Source organism: Salvelinus fontinalis, chromosome 8, assembly GCF_029448725.1.
Source record: "Salvelinus fontinalis isolate EN_2023a chromosome 8, ASM2944872v1, whole genome shotgun sequence".
Taxonomy (NCBI): domain Eukaryota; kingdom Metazoa; phylum Chordata; class Actinopteri; order Salmoniformes; family Salmonidae; genus Salvelinus; species Salvelinus fontinalis.
In genome coordinates, this window is record NC_074672.1 from 47,264,761 (window position 1) to 47,284,155 (window position 19,395).

General features: G+C 43.4%; 1 protein-coding gene across 1 annotated transcript in view; it reads right to left on the minus strand.

Annotated features, from left to right (window-relative positions):
- Window positions 1-19,395, minus strand: part of LOC129861349 (putative uncharacterized protein DDB_G0290521) — a 137,760-nt gene that overhangs the window by 107,860 nt on the left and 10,505 nt on the right. The window contains exon 2 of the mRNA XM_055932721.1: window positions 6,643-6,669. Within this exon, the coding sequence (XP_055788696.1) occupies window positions 6,643-6,669 (27 nt within the window). The remainder of the gene's footprint in view (window positions 1-6,642; window positions 6,670-19,395) is intronic.

Here is a 19,395-nt window from a genome sequence, read left to right on the forward strand (position 1 = left end):
GAGGGGTTATGACAGTAGTCTAGTGTGAGGGGTTATAACAGTAGTCTAGTGTGAGGGGTTATGTCAGTAGTCTAGTGTGAGGGGTTATGACAGTAGTCTAGTGTGAGGGGTTATGTCAGTAGTCTAGTCTAGTGTGAGGGGTTATAACAGTAGTCTAGTGTGAGGGGTTATGTCAGTAGTCTAGTGTGAGGGGTTATAACAGTAGTCTAGTGTGAGGGGTTATATCAGTAGTCTAGTGTGAGGGGTTATGGCAGTAGTCTAGTGTGAGGGGTTATGACAGTAGTCTAGTGTGAGGGGTTATGTCAGTAGTCTAGTGTGAGGGGTTATAACAGTAGTCTAGTGTGAGGGGTTATATCAGTAGTCTAGTGTGAGGGGTTATAACAGTAGTCTAGTGTGAGGGGTTATAGCAGTAGTCTAGTGTGAGGGGTTATGACAGTAGTCTAGTATGAGAGGTTATAACAGTAGTCTAGTGTGAGGGGTTATGACAGTAGTCTAGTGTGAGGGGTTATGTCAGTAGTCTAGTGTGAGGGGTTATAACAGTAGTCTAGTGTGAGGGGTTATGTCAGTAGTCTAGTGTGAGGGGTTATGACAGTAGTGTAGTGTGAGGGGTTATGACAGTAGTGTAGTGTGAGGGGTTATGGAAGTAGTCTAGTGTGAGGGGTTATGACAGTAGTCTAGTGTGAGGGGTTATAACAGTAGTCTAGTGTGAGGGGTTATAACAGTAGTCTAGTGTGAGGGGTTATAACAGTAGTCTAGTGTGAGGGGTTATAACAGTAGTCTAGTGTGAGGGGTTATGGAAGTAGTCTAGTGTGAGGGGTTATGACAGTAGTCTAGTGTGAGGGGTTATAACAGTAGTCTAGTGTGAGGGGTTATAACAGTAGTCTAGTGTGAGGGGTTATAACAGTAGTCTAGTGTGAAGGGTTATAACAGTACTCTAGTGTGAGGGGTTATAACAGTAGTCTAGTGTGAGGGGTTATAACAGTAGTCTAGTGTGAGGGGTTATAACAGTAGTCTAGTGTGAGGGGTTATAACAGTAGTCTAGTGTGAGGGGTTATGTCAGTAGTCTAGTGTGAGGGGTTATAACAGTAGTCTAGTGTGAGGGGTTATGACAGTAGTCTAGTGTGAGGGGTTATAACAGTAGTCTAGTGTGAGGGGTTATAACAGTAGTCTAGTGTGAGGGGTTATGACAGTAGTCTAGTGTGAGGGGTTATGTCAGTAGTCAAGTGTGAGGGGTTATAACAGTAGTCTAGTGTGAGGGGTTATGACAGTAGTCTAGTGTGAGGGGTTATAGCAGTAGTCTAGTGTGAGGGGTTATGTCAGTAGTCTAGTGTGAGGGGTTATATCAGTAGTCTAGTGTGAGGGGTTATAACAGTAGTCTAGTGTGAGGGGTTATGTCAGTAGTCTAGTGTGAGGGGTTATGACAGTAGTCTAGTGTGAGGGGTTATAACAGTAGTCTAGTGTGAGGGGTTATATCAGTAGTCTAGTGTGAGGGGTTATAACAGTAGTCTAGTGTGAGGGGTTATGTCAGTAGTCTAGTGTGAGGGGTTATAACAGTAGTCTAGTGTGAGGGGTTATGTCAGTAGTCTAGTGTGAGGGGTTATGACAGTAGTCTAGTGTGAGGGGTTATAACAGTAGTCTAGTGTGAGGGGTTATGTCAGTAGTCTAGTGTGAGGGGTTATGACAGTAGTCTAGTGTGAGGGGTTATGTCAGTAGTCTAGTCTAGTGTGAGGGGTTATAACAGTAGTCTAGTGTGAGGGGTTATGTCAGTAGTCTAGTGTGAGGGGTTATAACAGTAGTCTAGTGTGAGGGGTTATGTCAGTAGTCTAGTGTGAGGGGTTATAACAGTAGTCTAGTGTGAGGGGTTATGTCAGTAGTCTAGTGTGAGGGGTTATGACAGTAGTCTAGTGTGAGGGGTTATAACAGTAGTCTAGTGTGAGGGGTTATGACAGTAGTCTAGTGTGAGGGGTTATGTCAGTAGTCTAGTCTAGTGTGAGGGGTTATAACAGTAGTCTAGTGTGAGGGGTTATGTCAGTAGTCTAGTGTGAGGGGTTATAACAGTAGTCTAGTGTGAGGGGTTATATCAGTAGTCTAGTGTGAGGGGTTATGGCAGTAGTCTAGTGTGAGGGGTTATGACAGTAGTCTAGTGTGAGGGGTTATGACAGTAGTCTAGTGTGAGGGGTTATGACAGTAGTCTAGTGTGAGGGGTTATGTCAGTAGTCTAGTGTGAGGGGTTATAACAGTAGTCTAGTGTGAGGGGTTATATCAGTAGTCTAGTGTGAGGGGTTATGGCAGTAGTCTAGTGTGAGGGGTTATGACAGTAGTCTAGTGTGAGGGGTTATAACAGTAGTCTAGTGTGAGGGGTTATAACAGTAGTCTAGTGTGAGGGGTTATAACAGTAGTCTAGTGTGAGGGGTTATAACAGTAGTCTAGTGTGAGGGGTTATAGCAGTAGTCTAGTGTGAGGGGTTATGACAGTAGTCTAGTATGAGAGGTTATAACAGTAGTCTAGTGTGAGGGGTTATGACAGTAGTCTAGTGTGAGGGGTTATGTCAGTAGTCTAGTGTGAGGGGTTATAACAGTAGTCTAGTGTGAGGGGTTATGTCAGTAGTCTAGTGTGAGGGGTTATGACAGTAGTGTAGTGTGAGGGGTTATGACAGTAGTGTAGTGTGAGGGGTTATGACAGTAGTCTAGTGTGAGGGGTTATGGAAGTAGTCTAGTGTGAGGGGTTATGACAGTAGTCTAGTGTGAGGGGTTATAACAGTAGTCTAGTGTGAGGGGTTATAACAGTAGTCTAGTGTGAGGGGTTATAACAGTAGTCTAGTGTGAGGGGTTATGGAAGTAGTCTAGTGTGAGGGGTTATAACAGTAGTCTAGTGTGAAGGGTTATAACAGTACTCTAGTGTGAGGGGTTATAACAGTAGTCTAGTGTGAGGGGTTATAACAGTAGTCTAGTGTGAGGGGTTATAACAGTAGTCTAGTGTGAGGGGTTATAACAGTAGTCTAGTGTGAGGGGTTATGGAAGTAGTCTAGTGTGAGGGGTTATAACAGTAGTCTAGTGTGAAGGGTTATAACAGTACTCTAGTGTGAGGGGTTATAACAGTAGTCTAGTGTGAGGGGTTATGACAATAGTCTAGTGTGAGGGGTTATGTCAGTAGTCTAGTGTGAGGGGTTATAACAGTAGTCTAGTGTGAGGGGTTATAACAGTAGTCTAGTGTGAGGGGTTATAACAGTAGTCTAGTGTGAGGGGTTATAACAGTAGTCTAGTGTGAGGGGTTATGGAAGTAGTCTAGTGTGAGGGGTTATAACAGTAGTCTAGTGTGAAGGGTTATAACAGTACTCTAGTGTGAGGGGTTATAACAGTAGTCTAGTGTGAGGGGTTATGGCAGTAGTCTAGTGTGAGGGGTTATAACAGTAGTCTAGGTTGAGGGGTTATAACAGTAGTCTAGTGTGAGGGGTTATAACAGTAGTCTAGTGTGAGGGGTTATGTCAGTAGTTTAGTGTGAGGGGTTATGACAGTAGTCTAGTGTGAGGGTTTATGACAGTAGTCTAGTGTGAGGGGTTATAACAGTAGTCTAGTGTGAGGGGTTATGGCAGTAGTCTAGTGTGAAGGGTTATAACAGTAGTCTAGTGTGAGGGGTTATGTCCATAGTCTAGTGTGAGGGGTTATAACAGTAGTCTAGTGTGAGGGATTATGGCAGTAGTCTAGTGTGATGGGTTATAACAGTAGTCTAGTATGAGGTGTTATGGCAGTAGTCTAGTGTGAGGGGTTATAACAGTAGTCTAGTGTGAAGGGTTATAACAGTAGTCTAGTGTCTGGTGCTAGAATAATGACAAGTGAACCTGGGGAGCTTTATGTTCACATTGCCCTAAAAAAGGGAACCAGATGACGGAATCCAATCGAACCAAACTCAAACCACCTCTCAATCCCAGTGCAAGGCACACGTTTGTTTTTAACCCTATCCCAGACCTTAAACCTTACCTTAACCATTCATAACCCTATCCCAAACCTTAACCATTCATAACCCTATCCCAAACCTTAACCATTCATAACCCTATCCCAGACCTTAAACCTTACCTTAACCATTCATAACCCTATCCCAGACCTTAACCATTCATAACCCTATCTCAAACCTTAACCCTTACCTTAACCATTCATAACCATATCCTTAACCTTAACCCTTACCTTAAGCATTGGGAATGTATGCTTAAACTTTCGAAATTGGGCATTTACGGAAAAACTTTGGAGACTGTGAAAGCGTGTTGGGTACACTACAGGTACACTACAGGTACATCAAATGCATTAGTTCAATCACCTTTATTTGGAATTCAAGACTGCTATTGGAGAATATCTACAAAATGTGGGCCTGTGGGTTCCATCAGTATATTCAACCACTGAGCCCATAACATGTGGGTTCCATCAGTATATTCAACCACTGAGCCCATAACATGTGGATTCCATCAGTATAGTCAACCACTGAGCCCATAACATGTGGATTCCATCAGTATAGTCAACCACTGAGCCCATAACATGTGGATTCCATCAGTATAGTCAACCACTGAGCCCATAACATGTGGATTCCATCAGTATAGTCAACCACTGAGCCCATAACATGTGGATTCCATCAGTATAGTCAACCACTGAGCCCATAACATGTGGATTCCATCAGTATATTCAACCACTGAGCCCATAACATGTGGGTTCCATCAGTATATTCAACCACTGAGCCCATAACATGTGGATTCCATCAGTATATTCAACCACTGAGCCCATAACATGTGGATTCCATCAGTATAGTCAACCACTGAGCCCATAACATGTGGGTTCCATCAGTATAGTCAACCACTGAGCCCATAACATGTGGGTTCCATCAGTATAGTCAACCACTGAGCACATAACATGTGGATTCCATCAGTATATTCAACCACTGAGCCCATAACATGTGGATTCCATCAGTATATTCAACCACTGAGCCCATAACATGTGGGTTCCATCAGTATAGTCAACCACTGAGCCCATAACAACATGTGGATTCCATCAGTATATTCAACCACTGAGCCCATAACATGTGGATTCCATCAGTATAGTCAACCACTGAGCCCATAACATGTGGATTCCATCAGTATATTCAACCACTGAGCCCATAACATGTGGATTCCATCAGTATAGTCAACCACTGAGCCCATAACATGTGGATTCCATCAGTATAGTCAACCACTGAGCCCATAACAACATGTGGATTCCATCAGTATAGTCAACCACTGAGCCCATAACATGTGGATTCCATCAGTATAGTCAACCACTGAGCCCATACCATGTGGATTCCATCAGTTTAGTCAACCACTGAGCCCATACCATGTGGATTCCATCAGTATATTCAACCACTGAGCCCATAACATGTGGATTCCATCAGTATAGTCAACCACTGAGCCCATAACATGTGGATTCCATCAGTATAGTCAACCACTGAGCCCATAACATGTGGGTTCCATCAGTATAGTCAACCACTGAGCCGATAACATGTGGATTCCATCAGTATAGTCAACCACTGAGCACATAACATGTGGATTCCATCAGTATAGTCAACCACTGAGCCCATAACATGTGGATTCCATCAGTATATTCAACCACTGAGCCCATAACATGTGGATTCCATCAGTATAGTCAACCACTGAGCCCATAACATGTGGATTCCATCAGTATAGTCAACCACTGAGCCGATAACATGTGGATTCCATCAGTATAGTCAACCACTGAGCCCATAACATGTGGATTCCATCAGTATAGTCAACCACTGAGCCCATAACATGTGGATTCCATCAGTATAGTCAACCACTGAGCCCATAACATGTGGATTCCATCAGTATAGTCAACCACTGAGCCCATAACATGTATAGAGCAACATATCACAGTTTCTACAAACTGAGGTGTAACAGACTTGTGGCAGTAGGTACCGTGAACTATTAGCTGTTTTCAAAGGCGATTCACTTCATCCGAGGCGTTTCCACGACAACACAGCATTTATCCTCTCTGACCCTGTCTCATTTTCATGTTGTTGCCAAAAATAAAGAGGCTCCATGCAGAGAAAAGCTAACACAGAGGCAAGCTAACGCAGAGACAAGCTAACGCAGAGACAAGCTAACGCAGAGACAAGCTAAATCAGAGACAAGCTAAAGCAGAGACAAGCTAACGCAGAGACAAGCTAATGCAGAGACAAGCTAACGTAGAGACAAGCTAACGCAGAGACAAGCTAAAACAGAGACAAGCTAACGCAGAGACAAGCTAACGCAGAGACAAGCTAAAACAGAGACAAGCTAAAACAGAGACAAGCTAAAACAGAGACAAACTAACGCAGAGACAAGCTAACGCAGAGACAAGCTAACGCAGAGACAAGCTAAAACAGAGACAAGCTAAAACAGAGACAAGCTAACGCAGAGACAAGCTAACGCAGAGACAAGCTAACGCAGAGACAAGCTAACGCAGAGACAAGCTAAAACAGAGACAAGCTAAAACAGCCAGATATTCACCTGCAGACTCAAGTAGGCTACATTAAAGTTTTACATTTCAAAGATTCCCAGTTGATCCACAGGTATGTCTCAGTGATGAAGGTAACCCAAACATTTGTGAAACATGAAACGTTACCGACCTGTCTTTGTTGAAGTGTCCGTCTGACCTAAAGAGCGAGAGAGAGTGACAGAGAGAGAGAGAGAGACAGAGAGAGAGAGAGAGACATACAGGGAGAGACAGAGAGAGAGAGACAGAGAGAGTCAGAGACAGAGACAGAGGGACAGAAAGAGACAGAGAGAGAGTCAGAGACAGAGACAGAGGGACAGAAAGAGAGAGAGAGATAGACAGAGAGAAAGAGAATGTGAGACACAGACAGACAGAAAAGAAAGACAGAGACCGTGTGTTATTAACACTTCATGTATTTCATATATAATTACATAAATACACATATCCATCATGAGTGTGGATGATGATGTAACAATGTTGAGAAACTGCATCCGTAGTCCCTCGTTCTATCGAAGGACCCCAAGCATCAATTCACTGTCACTAATATCTTCAGTACTTTACTGTACATCAATATGTAGATATATCTGCCAATACTGTAGTATTGTAACAAAAAGGTTTGATGTCCCAAACGGCACACCATTATCCTATTATAGTGCACTACTTTTGACCAGAGTCCTTATGGGGAAAAGGGTGTTAGGGTGGATGCAACCCAACTCTACAGCCTTGATTAGAAGCCTCTAGGGTTGTGGTGGTGTCCAGATTATCATCCTATCGTTCCTGTACCATACCGGGGTGTACGGTATTACCGGCAGTGCACACAAGGGCAGCTATTTGTTTTTTCCAAACGTAAAAAATATGTTTTTTTACGCAACACAATTAAATTTAGGCAGTAGGGATCTTGATCCAGGAGGGGGTTGAACGTCTCTGCTGTAACCAAGAAGCTTGATTTTGACATCTAGCCACTTAGCGAGTAAGTTACCGAACCAAATGCACAGCTGGAGCCCTGAGCGATTAAAATGAGATTTGATGTCATTTATTTATTCACAATACCACATAATGTCAAAGTGAAATGACGTTTTTAGAAATGTTTACAAATTAATAAAAAAATGAAAAGGCTGAAATGTCTTGAGTCAATGAGTATTCAACCCATTTGTTAGGGCAAACCTAAAAACTTGCTGTAGAAGTCACATAATACGTTGCATGGACTCACTCTGTGAGCAATAATAGTGTTTAACATGATTTTTAAATTACTACCCCATCTCTGTACCCCACACATTTATTTGTAAGGTCTTTTGGTTCAGCAGTGAGCAGACCAGGGAGGTTTTCCAATGGTTTTCAAAGAAGGGCGGAGAGGAAGGAAACCGCTCAGGGATTTCACTATGATGCCAATGGTGATTTTAACACAGTTTAATGGCTGTGATAGGAGAAAACTTAGGAATGATCAACAACATTGTAATTACTCCACAATACTAACCTAAATGACAGAGTGAAAAAAAGGACTACAAATATTCTGTACAGAATAAAAAATATTCCAAAACATGCATCCTGATTGCAATAAGGTGCTAAAGTAGTACTGCAAATAATGTGGCAAAGAAATTAACTTTATGTCCTGAATAGAAAGTGTTATGTTTGGGTCAAGTCCAAAACAACACATCACTGAGTACCACTTCATATTTTAAAGCATGCTGATGGCTGCATCATGTTATGGGTATGCTTGTCATCGACAAGGACTAGGGAGTTTTTTAGGATAAATAGACACAGAATAGAGCTAAGCACAGGCAAAATCCTAGAGGAAAGCCTGGTTCAGTCACCTTTCCAACAGACACTAGAAGACAGACACATTCACCTTTCAGCAGGGCAATAACCTAAAACACAAGGCCAAATATACACTGGAGTTGCTAACCAAGATGACATTGACTGTTCCTGAGTGGCCTAGTTAAAGTTTTGACTTAAATTGTCTTGAAAATCTATGGCAAGACTTGAAAACGGCAGGTAGCCTAGTGGTTAGCGCGTTGGGCTTGGAACATTTTCAAAGTGAAAAAAAAAACATTTTAGAAAATGTTCCAAATTACTAAGAAATACAAAATGAGGATGTCTTGATTGTGTGTGTCTTCACCATAGTTTATACTTGGTGGAAGCACCTTTGGCAGCCATTACGGCTGTGAATTATTTTGAATAAGATTCTACCAACCTTTGCACAACTGTTAGGGCAACATACTGTATGTATATCCATTGTTTTGTGTAGATCGATAGGATACTTTTTTTTTTTTTTTAAATAATCCCTTTTCAGATGTAATGTTGGGGCAGTAAAATGTGGACACTGGGCAAAGGGATGTGTAGACTTTCACGAGCAACTGGCAACTTTCCAGGGAGTTTTTCCTAGCCACCGTGCTCCTACACCTGCATTGCTTTGCTGTTTGGGGTTCTAGGCTGGGTTTCTGTACAGCACTTTGTGACATCAGCTGATCTAAGAAGGGCTTTGTAAATACATTTGATTTGATTTGTATATTATTATTATATTATTATTATCATATTTTGAGACCTGGCCGCAGAGACCCATTGCAGTACATCTGCAGGTCACACTTTGAGACCTCCTGCTTGGTTCCTAGCAAATGTGTGTGTGTGTGTGTGTGTGTGTGTGTGTGTGTGTGTGTGTGTGTGTGTGTGTGTGTGTGTGTGTGTGTGTGTGTGTGTGTGTGTGTGTGTGTGTGTATGGGCTGCAGTGGAGGAAATGTGTGGCAGCAACAGCTGGATCAATATCACCCAGACATGTTAAAGGGCTAACCTTACATGCTATAGCTGGATCAATATCACCCAGACCTGTTTATGGGCTAACCTTACACTCTACAGCTGGATCAATATCACCCAGACCTGTTTAAGGGCTAACCTTACACTCTACAGCTGGATCAATATCACCCAGACCTGTTTATGGGCTAACCTTACATGCTACAGCTGGATCAATATCACCCAGACCTGTTTAAGGGCTAACCTTACACTCTACAGCTGGATCAATATCACCCAGACCTGTTTAAGGGCTAACCTTACACTCTACAGCTGGATCAATATCACCCAGACCTGTTTATGGGCTAACCTTACATGCTACAGCTGGATCAATATCACCCAGACCTGTTTAAGGGCTAACCTTACACTCTACAGCTGGATCAATATCACCCAGACCTGTTTATGGGCTAACCTTACAGCTGGATCAATATCACCCAGACCTGTTTAAGGGCTAACCTTACACTCTACAGCTGGATCAATATCCCCCAGATCTGTTTAAGGGCTAACCTTACAGCTGGATCAATATCACCCAGACCTGTTTACGGGCTAACCTTACACTCTACAGCTAAATCAATATCCCCCAGACCTGTTTATGGGCTAACCTTACAGCTGGATCAATATCACCCAGACTTGTTTAAGGGCTAACCTTACACTCTACAGCTGGATCAATATCACCCAGACCTGTTTAAGGGCTAACCTTACATGCTATAGCTGGATCAATATCACCCAGACCTGTTTATGGGCTAACCTTATACTCTACAGCTGGATCAATATCACCCAGACCTGTTTAAGGGCTAACCTTACAGCTGGATCAATATCACACAGACCTGTTTAAGGGCTAACCTTACACTCTACAGCTGGATCAATATCCCCCAGACCTGTTTATGGGCTAACCTTACACTCTACAGCTGGATCAATATCACCCAGACCTGTTTAAGGGCTAACCTTACACTCTACAGCTGGATCAATATCACCCAGACCTGTTTAAGGGCTAACCTTACACTCTACAGCTGGATCAATATCACCCAGACCTGTTTAAGGGCTAACCTTACACGCTACAGCTGGATCAATATCACCCAGACCTGTTTAAGGGCTAACCTTACACTCTACAGCTGGATCAATATCACCCAGACCTGTGTAAGGGCTAACCTTACAGCTGGATCAATATCACCCAGACCTGTTTAAGGGCTAACCTTACACTCTACAGCTGGATCAATATCACCCAGACCTGTTTATGGGCTAACCTTACATGCTAAAGCTGGATCAATATCACACAGACCTGTTTAAGGGCTAACCTTATATGCTACAGCTGGATCAATATCACCCAGACCTGTTTAAGGGCTAACCTTACACTCTACAGCTGGATCAATATCACCCAGACCTGTTTAAGGGCTAACCTTACACGCTACAGCTGGATCAATATCACCCAGACCTGTTTAAGGGCTAACCTTACACTCTACAGCTGGATCAATATCACCCAGACCTGTTTATGGGCTAACCTTACATGCTACTGCTGGATCAATATCACCCAGACCTGTTTAAGGGCTAACCTTACATGCTACAGCTGGATCAATATCACCCAGACCTGTTTAAGGGCTAACCTTACATGCTACAGCTGGATCAATATCACCCAGACCTGTTTAAGGGCTAACCTTACACTCTACAGCTGGATCAATATCACCCAGACCTGTTTATGGGCTAACCTTACAGCTGGATCAATATCACCCAGACCTGTTTAAGGGCTAACCTTACACTCTACAGCTGGATCAATATCACCCAGACCTGTTTATGGGCTAACCTTACATGCTACAGCTGGATCAATATCACCCAGACCTGTTTAAGGGCTAACCTTACATGCTACAGCTGGATCAATATCACCCAGACCTGTTTAAGGGCTAACCTTACAGCTGGATCAATATCACCCAGACCTGTTTAAGGGCTAACCTTACACTCTACAGCTGGATCAATATCACCCAGACCTGTTTAAGGGCTAACCTTACATGCTACAGCTGGATCAATATCACCCAGACCTGTTTAAGGGCTAACCTTACATGCTATAGCTGGATCAATATCACCCAGACCTGTTTATGGGCTAACCTTACAGCTGGATCAATATCACCCAGACCTGTTTAAGGGCTAACCTTACACTCTACAGCTGGATCAATATCACCCAGACCTGTTTAAGGGCTAACCTTACATGCTACAGCTGGATCAATATCACCCAGACCTGTTTAAGGGCTAACCTTACATGCTATAGCTGGATCAATATCACCCAGACCTGTTTAAGGGCTAACCTTACACTCTACAGCTGGATCAATATCACCCAGACCTGTTTAAGGGCTAACCTTACACTCTACAGCTGGATCAATATCACCCAGACCTGTTTATGGGCTAACCTTACATGCTACAGCTGGATCAATATCACCCAGACCTGTTTATGGGCTAACCTTACATGCTACAGCTGGATCAATATCACCCAGACCTGTTTAAGGGCTAACCTTACATGCTACAGCTGGATCAATATCACCCAGACCTGTTTATGGGCTAACCTTACAGCTGGATCAATATCACCCAGACCTGTTTAAGGGCTAACCTTACACTCTACAGCTGGATCAATATCCCCCAGACCTGTTTAAGGGCTAACCTTACAGCTGGATCAATATCACCCAGACCTGTTTACGGGCTAACCTTACACTCTACAGCTGGATCAATATCCCCCAGACCTGTTTATGGGCTAACCTTACAGCTGGATCAATATCACCCAGACCTGTTTAAGGGCTAACCTTACACTCTACAGCTGGATCAATATCACCCAGACTTGTTTAAGGGGTAACCTTACATGCTACAGCTGGATCAATATCACCCAGACCTGTTTATGGGCTAACCTTACACTCTACAGCTGGATCAATATCACCCAGACCTGTTTAAGGGCTAACCTTACATGCTACAGCTGGATCAATATCACCCAGACCTGTTTAAGGGCTAACCTTACACTCTACAGCTGGATCAATATCACCCAGACTTGTTTAAGGGCTAACCTTACATGCTACAGCTGGATCAATATCACCCAGACCTGTTTAAGGGCTAACCTTACATGCTACAGCTGGATCAATATCACCCAAACCTGTTTAAGGGCTAACCTTACATGCTATAGCTGGATCAATATCACCCAGACCTGTTTATGGGCTAACCTTATACTCTACAGCTGGATCAATATCACCCAGACCTGTTTAAGGGCTAACCTTACAGCTGGATCAATATCACACAGACCTGTTTAAGGGCTAACCTTACACTCTACAGCTGGATCAATATCCCCCAGACCTGTTTATGGGCTAACCTTACAGCTGGATCAATATCACCCAGACCTGTTTAAGGGCTAACCTTACATGCTACAGCTGGATCAATATCACCCAGACCTGTTTAAGGGCTAACCTTACACGCTACAGCTGGATCAATATCACCCAGACCTGTTTAAGGGCTAACCTTACATGCTACAGCTGGATCAATATCACCCAGACCTGTTTATGGGCTAACCTTACAGCTGGATCAATATCACCCAGACCTGTTTAAGGGCTAACCTTACACTCTACAGCTGGATCAATATCACCCAGACCTGTGTAAGGGCTAACCTTACAGCTGGATCAATATCACCCAGACCTGTTTAAGGGCTAACCTTACACTCTACAGCTGGATCAATATCACACAGACCTGTTTAAGGGCTAACCTTACATGCTACAGCTGGATCAATATCACCCAGACCTGTTTAAGGGCTAACCTTACACTCTACAGCTGGATCAATATCACCCAGACCTGTTTAAGGGCTAACCTTACACGCTACAGCTGGATCAATATCACCCAGACCTGTTTAAGGGCTAACCTTACACTCTACAGCTGCATCAATATCACCCAGACCTGTTTATGGGCTAACCTTACATGCTACAGCTGGATCAATATCACCCAGACCTGTTTAAGGGCTAACCTTACATGCTACAGCTGGATCAATATCACCCAGACCTGTTTAAGGGCTAACCTTACACTCTACAGCTGGATCAATATCACCCAGACCTGTTTAAGGGCTAACCTTACACTCTACAGCTGGATCAATATCACCCAGACCTGTTTAAGGGCTAACCTTACAGCTGGATCAATATCACCCAGACCTGTTTAAGGGCTAACCTTACACTCTACAGCTGGATCAATATCACCCAGACCTGTTTAAGGGCTAACCTTACACTCTACAGCTGGATCAATATCACCCAGACCTGTTTAAGGGCTAACCTTATGTGCTAAATGCTACATCAAACCTGATAATCTGAAAACAAAAACAGGGTTAAAAGGTACACAGCAAAAATGTGGGTGTTAAAATCTGAGTGTTGAATCTAGTGGGGTTAACACCAGTGTTATATCTGAGTGTTGATTCTAGTGGGGTTAACACCAGTGTTATGTCTGAGTGTTGATTCTAGTGGGGTTAACACCAGTGTTATATCTGAGTGTTGATTCTAGTGGGGTTAACACCAGTGTTATATCTGAGTGTTGATTCTAGTGGGGTTAACACCAGTGTTATGTCTGAGTGTTGATTCTAGTGGGGTTAACACCAGTGTTATATCTGAGTGTTGATTCTAGTGGGGTTAACACCAGTGTTATTCTGAGTGTTGATTCTAGTGGGGTTATTAACACCAGGGTTATATCTGAGTGTTGATTCTTGTGGGGTTATTAACACCATGGTTATATCTGAGTGCTGATTCTAATGGGGTTCTAGTGTTATTCTGAGTGTTGATTCTAGTGTGGGTAACACCAGTGTTATTCTGAGTGTTGATTCTAGTGGGGTAACACCAGTGTTATATCTGAGTGTTGATTCTAGAGGGGTTAACACCAGTGTTATTCTGAGTGTTGATTCTAGTGGGGTTATTACCACCAGTGTTATTCTGAGTGTTGATTCTAGTGGGGTTAACACCAGTGTTATATCTGAGTGTTGATTCTAGTGTGGGTAACACCAGTGTTATTCTGAGTGTTGATTCTAGTGGGGTAACACCAGTGTTATATCTGAGTGTTGATTCTAGTGTGGGTAACACCAGTGTTATATCTGAGTGTTGATTCAAGAGGGGTTAACACCAGTGTTATATCTGAGTGTTGATTCTAGTGAGGTTAACACCAGTGTTATATCTGAGTGTTGATTCTTGTGGGGTTATTAACACCAGGGTTATATCTGAGTGCTGATTCTAATGGGGTTCTAGTGTTATTCTGAGTGTTGATTCTAGTGTGGGTAACACCAGTGTTATTCTGAGTGTTGATTCTAGTGGGGTTAACACCAGTGTTATGTCTGATTGTTGATTCTAGTGGGGTTAACAAGAATGGGATTGAAATTGGGGCAACCTGTGCTGAATAAATTAAATGCTAACCATGTGGTGTTGTTGTTACTCGAATGTGTTGAGTTAATTTCCGTTAACTCTCTCAAAGTGAAAAAGACAGGGGAAGAACCTCATTATCAAATCAAATTGTATTTGTCACATGCGCCAAATACAACAGTGAAATGCTTACCTACAATCCCTTAACCAACAATGCAGTTTTAAGGAAAATACGTGTTAAGAAAGTATTTACTAAAATAAACTGAATTTAAAAAAATAAAAAATAAAAAATTTAAATTAAAAAGAAGAAAATAGTCATCTGGAACAGCTGGTGCTCTCATGCATGCTTCAGTGTTGCTTGCCTTGAAGCTTGCATAGAAGTAATTTATCTTGTCTGTCAGGCTCCTGTCACTGGGCTGTGCTTCCCTTCGTAGTTCGTAGTCCGAATTAGATTGCAACCCCTGCCACATCAGACAAGCGTCAGAGCCGGTGTAGTAGGATTCAATCTTAGTCCTGTATTGATGCTTTGCCTGTTTGATGGTTCCTCGGAGGGCAAAGCGGGATTTCTTATAAGCGTCCAGGTTAGAGTCCCGCTCCTTGAAAGCGGCAGCTCTACCCTTTAGCTCAGTGCGGATGTTGCCTGTATTCCATGGCTTCTGGTTGGGGTATGTACTGGTCACTGTGGGGACGACGTCATCGATGCACTTATTGATGAAACCAGTGACTGAGGTGTTGTACTACTCAATGCCATCGGAATAATCCCAGAACATATTCCAGTCTGTGCAAAACAGTCTTTTAGTTTAGTATCTGCACCAACTGACCACTTCTTAATTGAGCGAGTCACTTGTGCTTCCTGCTTTAGTTTTTGCTTGTAAGCAGGAATTAGGAGGATATAGTTATGGTCAGATTTTCCAAATGGAGGGTAAGGGAGAGTTTTGTACACGTCTGTGTGTGGAGTAAAGGTGGTCTACAGTTTTTTTTCTCTCTGGTTGCACATTTAACATGCTGGTAAAAATGAGGTAAAACTGATTTAAGTTGACCTGCATTAAAGTCCCCGGCCACTAGGAGCGCCGCTTCTGGATGAGCATTTTCTTGTTTGCTTATGGCCTTATACAGCTGGTTGAGTAGGTCTTAGTTCCAGCATCGGTTTATGGTGGTAAATAGACAGCTACGAAAAATATAGATGAAAACTCTCTTGGTAAATAGTGTGGTCTACAGCTTATCATGAGATACTCTACCTCAGGCGAGCAAAACCTTGTGACTTCCTTAATATTAGATTTTGTGCACCAGCTGTTATTTACAAATAGACACAGACCTCCACCCCTTGTCTTACCGGAGGCAGCTGTTCTATCTTGCCGATGGATCGAAAACCCACCCAGCTGTATATTATCCATGTCATCGTTCAGCCACGACTCAGTGAAACATAAGATATTACAGTTTTTAATGTCCCGCTGGTAGTCTTGATCGGAGCTCATCCAGTTTGTTATCCAATGATTGCACATTGGAAAATAGGACTGATGGTAATCAAATCAAAATCACATTTATTTACAAAGCCCTTCTTACATCAGCTGATGTCACAAAGTACTGTACAGAAACGCAGCCTAAAACCCCAAACAGCAAGCAATGCAGGTGTAGAAGCACGGTGGATAGGAAAAACTCCCTAGAAAGACCAGAACCTAGGAAGAAACCTAGAGAGGAACCAGGCTATGAGGGGTGGCCAGTTCTCTTCTGGCTGCGCCGGGTGGAGATTATAACAGAACATGGCCAAGATGTTCAAATGTTCCTAAATGACCAGCATGGTCAAATAATAGTAATCACACATGGTACAGGTGGATTACCCCATTGGCCGTTGAATCCTTACAAGGCACCCCAACCTACTACCCCGATATCCCTGGCTCTTCTTCATGTGAAGGATGGGGATTTGGGCCTTGTCGGGTTTCTGAAGTAAATCCTTCGCGTCCGACTCGTTAAAGAAAAAAAAAAATCTTTGTCCAGTACGAGGTGAGTAATCGCTGTCCTGATGTCCAGAAGCTCTTTTCGGTCAACAGAGACGGTGGCAGAAACATTATGTACAAAATAAGTTACAAATAACAGGACACATGAAGTGAGAAGGAACAGTTCTATCCCACACGCATATACTCCCACGCCCACGAATGTTCTATCATCAGGCAGGGACATGCGTACACTAGAGAGAGGAACCAATTCAGGTCCTGCCTAGCAACAGAGATCTATTGGCTGTCTAGATGTGCAAGGAGATGACTCTGCCTAGTAGGAGGTCTATAAATATATGTGCTTGTGTAATCGTGTCTTTGTCTCTGCAGTCGTTTGACCCAGTGGGTGAATAAACTTGGTTTGAGCTTTTTGTAGTTGTCCGTGAGTTTGTTCAGAACACTAGCAAACAGTAATGGGTGTTACTGGTACAGATAAAATTCACTCGAAAGGCACCCTGGGAAATAAATATGCAAACAAGGCTTTACACACTATACAGTGTTAATTGTGTGATTGGCCAGTCTGAAATCTGTATGATAGGTGTCATATTCCTATTAACTTTCCAGAGTAGTGAGAACGACTTCATCATCAGCTTCATCACCACGCTACATCATACCGGCTGTGTTTCAGCCTGCGTGAACGGCAGGAGCACGTGCTTCGACACCTGCATTGCTTGCTGTTTGGGGTTTAAGAAGGGCTATATAAATACTTCCTAGGTTCTGGGCCTTTCTAGGGAGTTTTTCCTAGCCGCCGTGCTTCTACACCTGCATTGCTTGCTGTTTGGGGTTTTAGGCTGGGTTTCTGTACAGCACTTTGAGATATCAGCTGATGTAAGAAGGGTTTTATAAATACATTTGATTTGATTTGATGATACACACGAACATGAGATGACCCCTGGTAATCCACAGACCACCACTCCAACCCCCCCCCCCCCCCCCCAAAAAAAATAACATTCAAAACGGGTGAATTTTTCCTTTAACGGGTGTTTTGTTGTATGACGCTCTCCCCTATGAATGCTTCTGGGAAAACGACCATTCTAGAATATATTGGTTTCACCAAAGACGATGATTGGGATGGAGAGAATATTGGTTTAACAAGCAGTTTACCAGACCACTGTGGGACATGTGGTAAAGAAGTAATGCACTAGATATGGAATAGGTTTCCATTTCATAATAACAAGGCCAGTGTCCGCTATACAGAACCAGACGAGAGCCAGGTCAGAGCCCCAAGTGGGAGACAGAATGTAGAGATCCCTTTGTCAGATTTTGTACCATGCTTTATGGAAGACACAGACTCCCAGCAGAGGAAGGGAGCACTCCTACCAGAGCAAAACAACGGATATTTATTTACAGAGGGATTCTACCGTTGAAGAAGTGGAGTGTGTTGCAGGTATACAGGGCCTCTCCTCCTCCTACCTTCTACCCCTCTCCACGCACTCACACCAACAGCAGCACCCAAGCTGCACCAGCATATGAATCATATGCATCTCTCTCCTACACAAATAGAGCAAGTAGCCAACTGTCTCCCCCACAACAGACAGACAGCATCTCTCTCCTACACAAATAGAACAACTAGCCAACAGTCTCCCCCACAACAGACAGACAGCATCTCTCTCCTACACAAATAGAGCAAGTAGCCAACTGTCTCCCCCACAACAGACAGACAGCTTCTCTCTCCTACACAAATAGAGCAACTAGCCAACTGTCTCCCCCACAACAGACAGACAGCTTCTCTCTCCTACACAAATAGAACAACTAGCCAACTGTCTCACCCACAACAGACAGACAGCATATCTCTCCTACACAAATAGAGCAAGTAGACAACTGTCTCCCCCACAACAGACAGACAGCTTCTCTCTCCTACACAAATAGAACAACTAGCCAACTGTCTCACCCACAACAGACAGACAGCATCTCTCTCCTACACAAATAGAACAACTAGCCAACTGTCTCACCCACAACAGACAGACAGCATCTCTCTCCTACACAAATAGAGCAAGTAGCCAACTGTCTCCCCCACAACAGACAGACAGCATCTCTCTCCTACACAAATAGAACAACTAGCCAACAGTCTCCTCAACGTACAGACAGACAGCTTCTCTCTCCTACACGCTAGCAAACTGTCTCCCCCACAACAGACAGACAGCATCTCTCTCCTACACGCTAGCAAACTGTCTCACCCACAACAGACAGACGGCATCTTTTGGTTCCAGACTTTCTATCATGTATTATTGGTTAGTTAGAGCACCATATTTTGAGAGGCCTTTTCAGCATTAGGTGGTCTTTGTAGCCCAAAGGAAAGGTACTACCTTGTCCCCTAACAGGCAACCATAATCATGTATACAGTACTTTTAAAACTAAACGTATGTGTTGGTTTGTTTGTCATGTAGATTGAACACCATGTGTGTTTCTCAAAATGCATACTACCATGCGCCGAGCAACTGCTCGGCATCCGAACACAAGGCACTACAGAGGGTAGTGCTGTACGGCCCAGTACATCACTGGGGCTAAAATTCCTGCCACCCAGGACCTCTAAACCAGGCGGTGTCAGAGGAAGGCCCTAAAAATTGTCAAAAACTCCTGCCAAACCTAGTCATAGACTGTTCTCTCTGCTACCGCACAGCAAGCAGTACCGGAGTGCCAAGTCTAGGTCCAAGAGGCTTCTAAACAGCTTCTACCCCCAAGCCATAAGACTCCTGAACATCTAATCAAAGGGCTACCCAGACTATTTGCATTGCCCCTCCCCCCCCTATTTAACACTGCTGCTACTCT